General features: G+C 40.7%; 1 protein-coding gene across 1 annotated transcript in view; it reads right to left on the bottom strand.

Moving 5' to 3' along the window:
• Positions 1–12,314, bottom strand: part of elavl4 (ELAV like neuron-specific RNA binding protein 4) — a 76,001-nt gene that overhangs the window by 6,885 nt on the left and 56,802 nt on the right. The window contains 1 exon segment of the mRNA XM_073476706.1: positions 1,207–1,468. Within this exon segment, the coding sequence (XP_073332807.1) occupies positions 1,207–1,468 (262 nt within the window).

Genomic DNA, 12,314 nt, shown 5'->3' with positions numbered 1-12,314 from the left:
CATCAATCTGACCTTATAATGCAGAATCCTGGCTTCTATTGGCATCTCTTTTGTTTGATAAGTATTTATAAAATTTTTATCCAAATCCATGTTTTTGCCCAGGCCTCAGAGGGAAAATTCTGGGAAGTGTTGGCTCAATGGCAGCATGATGAAATGAGGGGAAATACGTAGTTGTGAACGACAGAACCCCACAGTCTCTTATGAACAGTTCCTCTCTGATCTGGGTGGACCCACACAGAGCACTCACAGGGCCTGTTTTATTGACACCTGCACCAGGTGCAGAACTCACAGCTGTTGTTCAAAAGGGGGACGTATTTGCTGGAATAAATGTTCACAGGAAAAAAAGTTGCATCATTGTTGATAACACAGACGTGTCTATGAGTCATGCTCTCAATGCGTAGGCGTTACATCCCCTGTTCGAACAGTGTAAATTGCATTTGGTGCAAATGTTTTCCAAATCAGGTCTGTTGTTTAGAACAGATGTGTTTATGGTCACATAAACCAAGAATAAAATTGAGTTTAAGACTGATATAGACATTATAAATCTGTCATATCCACATATAAAATAGGAATCCTGTTTGTCATTTATTGTTCCCAAACACACTGGTTTTTCAATGGTTAAGCACAATATCAATCGTACCACATTAGAAAACATACTAGTTTCAGAATTCAAGGTGTAAAATGATAACGACATATACATATAACTTCCTTTCCACTAACTCAAACACATTAGCCTGGAGATTCCCAACCTTTTGAGCAGATGGCCACCTTGACCCCAATCTACTTTTTTATGTCAACGGCACTTTGAGTTTCATTTTGTTACATCATAAAGTCTCTGAAATCGAGCCGGGAAGCATGAGGAGCCGCTGGTTCTGGGAAGTATATTTCCCATTCTGAATTCCCATTACAAGTCTCCCGGTTAATGTCACAATGCTACAGCTGCTATGGCCATTGCTTTAAATTTGTGTCTGAGAAATGTTTTTAGGCACTTGGCTTAAAATACAACAATCCTCATGAGCTTCACTGACTATTGCTAAATATCAGTAGATCTTACACTTGGTCGGCTCCCTAGGTTGGGAAACTCTGCATTAATTATGCACCTTTAAAATCACATACATGTACCCAATATAAATGCTGTGACAACACTACCTGAACCCTTTCCCACTTTCTTCTCTGACCATCTCCATGCCTCGCCCCAGCACTCACCTGAACCTCTGAGCCTGGTGGTGGAGGGGGCCTGGATATCGACGGTTGGGGGACTGGTAGAGTTGTGACAGAAGAGCTTGGCTGGTCTTCTGGCTGGGGTTGTTGGCGAACTTGACCGTGATGGGCTCGGCGGCACCCGATGGCTTCTGTCCGTTCAGGCCCTTGATGGCCTCCTCAGCCTCTATCCTCTTATCAAAGCGGATGAAGCCCACACCTCGGGAGCCACCTGCGGGGCCAGCAGATCACAAACAAACACAGGCCCCTTTTACTTTACAGGGTTTAGAGGGAACAGCTACGATCAATACATTCATAGTATGTGGTCGGCTAATTTTTGTCCTTTCCCACTCCAACAACATCAAACATCTTTTTCCCAAGTAGTCTTTCTGCTTTTGTTGTTGCAATTTCTTTAACTGATAGTCAGCTGCCTTAACATTCGATTATTAATTAATAACTAATGATGTATGAAACATGTTGGATGTTTTTCAATTAGAAAACTATTTTAACCACTGATATGACCTATGTTTGATGCAAACAGATAAAGTAAACATCAAATTACTTGAATGATAAACTAAATAACAAAAATAATGACTTCATTTTTAAGTGGAACTCCTGTCTGTCCCTTTTCAACAACTGGCTCAACAAAATCCATCCCAGTTTGTATAGAGTGTCTTTTTGTATTTTTTAAATTACAAATGACATATATTTGTATTAAATACATTTTCACATATCAGTATGTTGTATTTTATTTTGATATATTTGAAATGCAAGTATCTATAATCCTTAATTGTGAGATACTTTTTGATGCCCATTTACGCCCATCTTTGATTGTTATTTTTAATCAGTTAGAATCAAGAGAGAGTTCAACAAGACCATCCATCCCACCTCCCTTTGAAACTGAAACCTGATGTGCTGCATTAAACAAAAGGATTTAGAGTAGGTTTAAAGAAAGACAGAGATAAATAGCATGACATTACTACACAGACACACACCAGCCGTAGACTAGTGCTGTGAAGTGGCTTTGGCTCTGTGTCTGTTTAAAGCCTATCAGTCCATTCTTCCTTCATGCTATGCTCCAGTCACAGTCAGCCATACACACACTCTTCACGCATTGTTCTCAGTGACATTTGAGCCGTTTCCTTGGAGATATTTTTTGACTGCCACCTGAGAGAAACATTTAGAGATGTGCTTCCTGGGAGGTCCTTTATTGGTGTCTGTGAATGCTCTGTGTGCGTTACTGACTGTATATATATGTATACGTGTGTGTGTATACGCGTGCACTGGTATCTATTAATGGATGCTGTGCCTTGTTTTAATGAGGCTGCCTAGATGGCCCAGAGGATGCTCGCTCAGTGACAGCAGCACTCTGCTGAAGAGACTATTTACATAATACTGTGTGTGCACACAGGCATGTCTGTGTGACTGAGACTGAATAAAAGAGAGGCAGTGAGAAAGAGGGGAATTTTGTGTTTGAGCATCATTGTGTGCAGTCTCTTTCTCACACATAAAAACCCTCCTTATTGTTATTCCACATTTTTGTACATGCCATCCCTCTCCCCATCTCTTTTTTATACTTCCTGCTGGCTTGTCTCATGGTACTCGTTCCCCCGCATTCTTATTCTGAGAAGCACCTTGACCATCTCGCTTCCCCCTTTTGTTCTCTTTTTCTCTCCAGGACACAGGCAGCACAAGGTTATTTACTTTCAAGAGAAGCTGCAAAATAAGAAGCCGCTCTTTGAAAGCCAATCACAGATGAAAAATGTCTCCTTATAAGTCCTGCGTTGGACATAGACCCAAGAGAATTTCAGGTGAAGCTTATATGCCAATTTGCTGTTGTTTTTTGTACAACATTGTTCAGAAAAAACTGAATTTAAAAAATGATTTATTGCATAAATGTGTCTGGAAGTCGGATTTTAGAAATACAATTTACAGCACAAACACTGTAGTTTTACCTTTTTTTCACTTACTTAGAGGACCTAAGAAGCTCATTTGCACTTCTCTGCAGTTTTCTCGCCTCTTTCAAATACTGGAAGCCTTTTCTTAGCTGTCAACATTGCAAAAGGACCTAATTTACTCTAAGCTGTGGTGATAAGTGTCCTCCTGCAGCAGTAAACAACTTTTTGGTGCAGCAAGGACATAAAAACTCATGTGAAAATAATTTCAATCAATTTGCTCCTTTTCATAAAAATGCTAAAAGCTGAAAATGATGGCCAGTACTTTAAGTTTTGTGTGTCATCAACAAGGAACAGTCTTATTGGAAAGTCTTAACTGACCCCACACACTTTGCGATACTTGGACATGATGAACAGCATTTCCCCTCCGCCTGTTCGATGATCTCATTAACTCCTATTGAGTGTAAATTATTCTGTTTTATTTTCTTTTTTTCTGGCTCCCTCTCCCCTGACAGGCGTTCACATGTTCCCCTTCTTTACTTCCTCTTGTGCCAACCCTGTACCTGTACATTTTAATTAGCTTGTCAGAAGCAGAAAAATAACAATTCTAATGGGATCTACACAGTGCAAACAACAACCATTGTTGTTCCTGCGTTTTTTCTTCATCTATTACTATAGTTGTCATCCGTGTGCTGTGTGTGAGGTAAAATGGGGGTCACTGCTGTGTCTTTTGGGAGAGTTGTTTTGAGCTACAGTCAGTGAGTCAACTGTGATTGGTAAAAGACATTTATACATTTATTTTAACCAATATGACTGATAACTGGAGTCTGCCCAATTGCACGACATACTACTGCTGGAAGGCAAGGGTAGGGCCATGCTCAAGGGCACCTCGGCGGTAGTTAAGGAAGAGGTGAGCATTGCTCATTTACTTCCTCTGCTCAGACGAAAGAGCAGAAGAGAGGACTGTATTTGTCCTTTAATCCTCACACTTGTTTGGCCTTGAGCTGCTCCTGAGCTGGTTCTGGCTGGAGGGCCCCTAGATAAATGCTTGGCATACTGATGAAGGCATGGCACACACTCACACACACACACACACACACACACACACACACACACACACACACACACACACACACACACACACACACACACACACACACACACACACACACACAGATCTTAAGTGATGACTTGAAGAGAGGCTACTGAGAATGAAGTGTGAAAAGAGGAGTAGATTTGTCCATGATCATTTGCGATCATCCGTGACCGATTTCAGAGTGTTTATATGTGTGTGTGTGTGTATGTGAGTGTGTGTGTGTGTGTGTGTGTGTGTGTAAGAGAGAGAGAGAGATATCACTATGTGTGTATACTTGAGTTTGTTGAAGTGCACACCAGGGACTCTTGTCCTTGAGTCTGTACAATAGCAATGTGAGGAGGTGAAACAGGTCAGGTGGCAGTTGACCTCATCACACATATTATTTTCTAACAATATGTGTGTGTGTGTGTGTGTGTGCGCGCGCGCAAGTGTATCCAGTGCAGACTAGAGCAGTCCTAGGGTATAACACAATCCACTTGTTTAAGAATTCAAGCTACAATAAGAATAAGCTACATTGAGTTCAGGTGGTTTAAATAAAATGGATGTTCTTTGGTTCAGATGCAGAAGAGTGAAGTAGGCCCTCAGTCACAAGTGACGGTTGTGTTGAGAAACCCATTCAGTATAACTACAGAAGAGGGATTGCTCAATGTGCAGGATAAACATCTAATGCTGGTGTGAAATATGAACCTAATGCAGATGTAAGTGTGCATTAGGCAGTAGAAAAAGCACTGACTTTTTGCTTGGTTTTCTTTACTACATTGTAAAAATGTGTGTATCTGAACATACATAATCACAATTCCTTATATTTATTAGCCTGGGGGGAGGGAGAAGCTATTATTGGTATTACATATCAGTGGAATAAGAAAGGTTAAACTTGAAATTGAAAAAAATTGACTTTTGATTTTCATACTTCCTCACATTGCTGTTTATACTGAATGTATCTTTATGTCATGAGGTTTACCAGACATCACATTAGCTTGTCAAATATACCACAACTGTATTTATGATTAGCGTGTTCCGAGGTTGTCGCATCAGATCAAATCACTGATATAATACAAAATGACTGGAAGACAAGCAGGATTATGTACTGCCTCTTCTTTTATCTTTGTTAGTTTTCCAGCATTAGTTTGTTAAAGAGTAAGGTCGGCACAGTCTGAAATACTTATTATCAACAATAAACCCTGTAACAACAAAAGACTGAAACAATGTGTTCTTAAGACTCTCAATAATGTGTGACTTTCCTCAGACCTATCCTCAACCTTAAGCCCATATGTTCCTACTGTAACATTTCAAGATAGCGTGGGTGAGACCGGATGCCATCCTGGGTGCTCCAGTGAGATGTGTATAATTTGTGCTTATGTATATACTGTGTTTGCAGTGTATTTACTACTTATTTATTTATTTAAGATTTATATTTTAAGTTACTTTGTAAAACAGCTAACACTGTAGTTTTTCCCAAACATAATTAAAGCACGAGCAAACATACATTTGTTTGGCGTAATTTTCAGTTGCAGATAAATACATATTTAGTGAATTGTTTTTTGTAGCAGCAGCATGATGTATGTAGAATTGACTCAAAGTAAACGAAAGTCCTTCTAAATATTATTCAGATATTTAGTATTTATTTAAGAGAAAAGCGTCTTGCAGTCAACAAGTTCACGTTCTGACCCATGACTACTCAGTAGAGATGACTACAGTATTACATGACACCACACCCATCTTCGAACAAAAAAATGAAGTAGATCCATTATGCTCATTTTCAGATTCATAATTTTAGTTTGGATTACTACCAGAACTGGTTCACATGCTTTAATGCTCAAAAAACACATCAGTTTCCTCATACTGTCCACTGCTGCAGCTCTGCATTCCCCCTCTGTCTGAAGTGCTCTGTTTTAGCTCCTGTCTCATTAAGGCCCCCCCTCCTGAATACCTAGTGTCGTCTGATTGGTCAGCACACCTGCACGCCTGCACCCAGCACCGCTAACAACAACATAGCAGCTGTGCTAAATCAATTCTTACGAGCCAAACTAGTGGCTAGGCATAAATTATGCAAATGTGTGACATGGTGACGTAGTGTGAAGTCACGGAATTAAAGGCGGGACTACTGACGAGGCGTTTCAGGGACAGTGTTTTTCCGTGGGGGTGAGGAGCCTCTGTTGGTGCGGACTTTGACTTTTACAACTTTCAAGATCTTTTATATGCACAAGAACAAACTGTATATAAAACACTGAAGTAAAGGAGAAAAACAAAAAACACATTAGGTCTACTTTAAACCTGGTTGTGACACTAACACGCTAACAACAATCAGTCAAAAGTTCAAAGTACTTAAAACTGCATTTGAGGTAGTTCATGCTAAAATAGGTGTCTCCTGGACCACATTCTGCCATGATGACACACACAGACTCACAAGTGGAAAACATCATTAACTGACGCTGTCACGGCTGGTAATTAATGATGTGCAAAAATGTGCACAATTAATCCACACTCAAGGTGTATTTAGCAGTCTTTTATTTCTGCTGTTGTGCCTTATTAACATATTAAACCTTAGAAGAGTTTATTTTTCTCCTGCTAAACATTATAACAAAAACTAACTTGCAATCTATGAAGCAGGCTGCCAGTCTACGGAGTCCAACCTAATGACTGTCCTTTCAACCAGCCCCAGAAGCCTTGCCTACTTATCAACGGCCAGCCAGCCATACAGGCAACATTAGAGCACAATGTACTTACTAAGGTACAGCAATCTGTCTTTCTCACTCCCTCTCTCTCTTCTTCTTCTCACTCTCTTTTTCCGCTCTCCCTCTCCTCCACAGTAATCAACGGAGGCTTATGTAACTCTCTCTACCTGTGCTTATCTCTCCCTAACACACACCGACAGGCACATTGGCTGCCTTACTAATAACACGCTACCTCAGTCTGGGGAGGGGGGAAACAGAGGGAGAGAGGTTGGAGGGGGGGCAGAAGGAGAGCGAGTGCTGGGGGTGGGGACGGGCACAGTGGGAATGAAAAAGAACGAGGAGTGAGGAAGGAAAGGACAAAAGGAGAGAAGGTGATAGAGGAGAATGTTAGGAGGTGACGGTAAAAGGAGGATGATGAAAGGAAACAGAGCTATTCTTGCTTGCTCCTACCCAAACAAAGCCGCTCTTTCTCTAAAACCCACTATTATTTCCCCAAACACTGACTGACTGACGGAGAGAAATGACTGCTCCTCTGAGAGACCAGAAGAGAGGAGAGTGGTGAGAAACCTGGCTGCAGTTTAATGAAAGACACACACTTTCTTTTCGGTTTCCAGCATCTAGTGCATCGTATCCTTGTAGACAGGCAGATATAGACACATGCAACGATGCACGCACACATAAGGAAAGTGGCGAAATGTTTTCAGGTACTCCGATGCTCCATTTTGCTTCCTGTTAGCTATATTGTGCCAACTGTATCAAATGATTCGACTTGCCTTTTCAAAAGATTTACAACGTGGCAGAGGCAGAAAGAAACCCTCTTCCTGCTGTCTTCTAATTATGTGAGAAAAAAAAAAGCAATGTCCTTGTTTTAAGTAACATTAGTGTGCCTGGGTACAGATGGCATTTGAAAAAGCAGTGAGAGGAGAGACGAAGGGACTTTGAAGAGTGGAGGTGCCCTGTGCTTTAGCCTTTGTCAGAGCAGAGCTTCAACCATCTGTCTGATGTGTGTGTGCACATGTATCGATGTGCATATCTGTATGTGTGCATGTTTGTCGGCTACTGCAGAGAGAGTAGGCACTAAAAATGATAAAAACAAAAGGTAGAGGGATGGGGATGAGATGATAGTGCGAGTCAAGGCTGCAGTCATGCCACCTAGAGGGTGCACCTCTCCGCTCGTATTACCTTGACCGTTCTGTTCTCTACCACTGAACAGGAGGAGAACAGGGATTCGGTGTGGTGTCAGTCTGAAGGGGAACATCCATTATTCAAGTCGAGAGGAGAGAACGTACCAAGTGTACAGAGGAAGGGTAATTCCTTTGAGAAAAAACAGTGCAAACGTGAATGGTGTGAATGTAAGAGAAAACCAAAGACCAAAGGTTGGTTTGTGAGGAGACTTCTTGGACTCCATTTTCATGGTATTGGAAAGACTAGTGTGAGCAGCACTATGTAGTGGCTCTTGCCCTGACCTTGAAATGGATGTTGTTTTGGTATTTTTTGTACCCAGCACAGCAGGAATGGCACAAAGGTGAAAGGAGAGGCAAAAAGAGACGGTAGTTTCATGCAGATGAGACAGTGCAGTGAGATGTTGGTATTTTGGTGAAAATTGGCTTTGAGGGTGCACTGAGAGTAGAAGGGTTGATCTGTTTAATAATTCTTGAGCTGATAAATTTGGTGATTTTACCTGTAAGAGCAAATGGAATGCTTGACAAAAATGCGCAGCTACAGAATATGACTGAATAAACTATTTTGATTAAACATGGTCCAACCAGAGGTCACATTTAAATCAACACCAACAATACAAGTTAATTTTGACTATAGAGATAATGCCAGTAAAACAGTCTGTACTGCAGATTACTGAACGACTATTATGAGTATGTAAGACCTACATTGCTTTTAGACAGTATGAAAACTTTCCCTTCCTTGATTAAATCCCTACAGCTATCTACAAGTAGTAGGATGAATATGGGTGTCCAATCGGCTGCTTCTAATTTGAACAAAGCCACACAGAGCGCAGTCATATCATCTTGATACTGCATACTATGTATCGCGAGTGAGCCCAACCAACACCAGGCTGCTTCAGAATATTGTCAAAAATGTCTCTGCACCAAACGCACAGGAAACCGGTCAGTTATAACTTCCTGGGGACACTGAAATCTTTCTGTTCAAGGGGGCACAGCTGTGTGCTTTCTGGCTTTCTTTCCAAGTTATCTGGCAAAAGTGGTGTTTCAGTTACATTTTAGGGGGGGATGAGTCACGAAGCAAGTAATCCTCAAACAATTTTGGCCAGTGCCATTATTGTTGCATGTAAACATTATCAAATTTTTATAGCCTCCGACAGAGTCAGTAACTGTGCACAAGAGCTGATCAATGTTGAATGTTATGCACGCAAACTACAACATGACAGGACTGCAACTAACTCCAGAAAACATGAATTCAGCTTTAAAAGGCATATCATGCACTTCTGGCAGCATATTTGTGAACTTGTCAAACAATGTAATGTTTTTTGTCTTGTAAGAGCAAGACAAAGCTTTTTTCTGAGCTCTCGATATACAGAATACAACTTGGCAATAAAAAATACCAAAGAGTCTAAAAAGCTTTCAAACATGGATGCCTCATCGTGTATCGGTAAAATCTCAAGGTAACTCAACCTTCATTTAATGCTATTTTCATGATAAGCAACGTATCTATTATATGACTGCAGCTCAGTGGCAGATAACTATTCATTCAGTGTGCAAAACCAACTTGTTAACAGTAATACTGGCAACAATGCCATGGACGCTTGCGACTCGTTACCATGGGAATCTTTCCCATTGCTGCCTTCCATCCCACATGAAGGGAGCACGGAATCAGCCTTTTCACAGCCAAACCTTACACACGCACTCAGCAGCAATTTAGTTTCACATCAGAGCCAGCGTTTGTCGAAGCCAAGTATGTGGATCGATTGTATTTGCAGTCATTGATCAGGTAAGCATTGACCTCTGCTCGCACACAGGTCTGGGATGGAGAACTAGGAATGGCCAACTATCGATCCAAAGCTGTCTCTGATATTATATCTGTTTCAAATTGAGGCTAGTCTAAACCGGCTGTCAGAGCACAAGATCACGGCCCGGCTGCCTTCCCTGAAGGTTAGGAAGAAAGGAAGGAGGGGGAATCCGGCCTGCACTATTTGCACTGCTAAAGAGACAAAATATGCTTATCCACTCAAGAAATCAATGGGCAGAGGACGGCAGAGAGGGTGGGGGGGGGGTGGGGGGGCAGAGGACGATGCCTCAGAGATATCCTTGTCAAATTGATGTTGCGTTCGCTCTCTGAGTCTCTGGGGGCAATTTGGTAGTTTTAGTGGATTTTGCTTCAGCTGTCTCTGATTCTGAATGATCCTAACAGTGATGTTTTTAAAGTCGCTGCTTGTCTTCATGCGCAGAAGAGTGACTGCGGGGTGCATCCTGTTGATGAGGAGGTCATTTAGAGAACAGACTTCGTGTTCCCAATTTAACAGAGCAGGAGCTGGGGATCATCAGCCCATCTGCCAGTGGTCACTGAAGAACATCCGCTACTTCAACAACTTTAAGTATCATTGCTGTTTCCATGCATTTCAGTCTGTGCATTGCTCCTCTCTCTAGCTGACTCCATTTCTGTGGACAGAGTTTGGGTGTGTCTCAAGGAGAGACAGTAAATCACTAGGTGTCACTGTGACCCGACTTCAAGGCACCATGATGATGATATCGTATCTACAACATACAGAATGACCTAAGTCTTAAAAAGACATAACTATGAAGTCATTGTATTACACACAATGATGTCAAGGCCACAAAATTAACATTAAGACATCCTGAGGTAGACTACCTGGACAGTGCACCACTTTTTGGACCACAAACCAGTCTGACACACACCACCAATCTGTCTGTCTCCCACTTTTCTCCGCATTTCTCTGCCTCTTCTTTCTTGTTTTGTACTTACATTTTTGGCAGTCACAGGAGAGTTTTAATTTGCAGCCCATTTCTCTCTTAATGGCAGCGAGTGTGTGGGTGTGTGTGTGTGTCTATCTCTTGTGTGTGTATGCCTGGTACAGTAACGGAGAGGAGAAAAAGATGAGTCAATGATGCCAGCATACTACTCTCAGGGCCCTTCTAAAGTCCTCCATGTTTTTAATCACCAGCAACTCTAACATCTAATTGATCATTAACATTTCTCCTGCTGATCCTTATCCCTCTGGGGACACCTTGCAGAACATCTCTCACATTATTATCATTTATGTCCATGCGTGTCCATGTCTGTGTGTGCGTTTGTGGAATCTTTGTATATTTCAGTGTTAAAGCAGGTAGGTAGGGAGTAGGTCAGGAAAGACTATGTGTGAAAGAGTGTACTGACCAGTGATAAGTCTGCATTCTACAAGGAAAAACTGTGTCTGGTAATGATAGCTGTGGATAAAAAATGTGATGTTTACATGAGGTTTAAGTCAGGTGAAATCACCTGGCACAAAAGACCAGCCAATAGGAGGTTTGACTAACATCATTAGATAAAATAAGTACAGTTTGGTGTGTGATTTCAAGTCCGCCTCCACTACAAAATATGTTTTTACAGTTGAATGTTTGAGCTTCACTGTGCATATTGATGTACAAACAGTTTGGAAGCCAATTCTGGTCCAATATTAAAAAAACTTGAAGCCTTCATTGCATACACACATCTCCTGTAAAGGAGTTAAACTTTGATATGAGACATATTTGCATAATCATAGATTCAGGATTTTTATAATGAGTAAGGAGTAGATGTAATTTTAAAGATATTAACAAGATAATAGAAGTTTTCTTTGTGGGAAAAACCATAACAGAAACACATTATTTGCCAAAGTATAGTCTTTTATATAAATCTAAAAATGTGTCCAGAGGGATCTTTCAATTAGATCAAGAAGTAATTTTTTGTACACGCTTTGCATTTTAGAAAGTTGCTCAAACAATTGTCTTTGTACTTTCTGAGAGAAAGAAATGGGTTTTCCCTGCAGTGCGGTTAGGAATCAATTAATAACATCACACAATAAAGTCCTGTTAAAAGTTATGAAAAAATGTGTGTGATATTATAACAGTGTAAATATTTGATTTTACTTTTATTAATATCACAGATTGAACTAGCAATTTCCTAATCCAAGCCCAGGTTAATTTAATTCCTTTATCATTAACAATAGCTTAATAATGGCCTTATTCTTAAAAAAACAAGTTAGCCTAAAGCGAATGATTCTTATTGGTTTTAATACTTTGTTGTTGGGCAAAGAAACACAAAAACAGGGCAAGGAAATACACAAATTGTCAGATTTAGTGTACAGTGTGCATTGCCACTTAAACATGGAACTGCTTGCATGTGTTTTGGCTGGAGAGTGATATCAAAATGTAGTGAATCTAATGATATTTAAGAGAGGACTGTATCATTATTAAACCTTGGACCGTCAATTTTAAA

This window comes from Pagrus major, chromosome 11, assembly GCF_040436345.1.
Source record: "Pagrus major chromosome 11, Pma_NU_1.0".
In the NCBI taxonomy this organism is placed as follows: domain Eukaryota; kingdom Metazoa; phylum Chordata; class Actinopteri; order Spariformes; family Sparidae; genus Pagrus; species Pagrus major.
The sequence above is the reverse complement of the archived record's forward strand: the minus strand, read 5'-3'. Positions and strand labels throughout refer to the sequence as shown.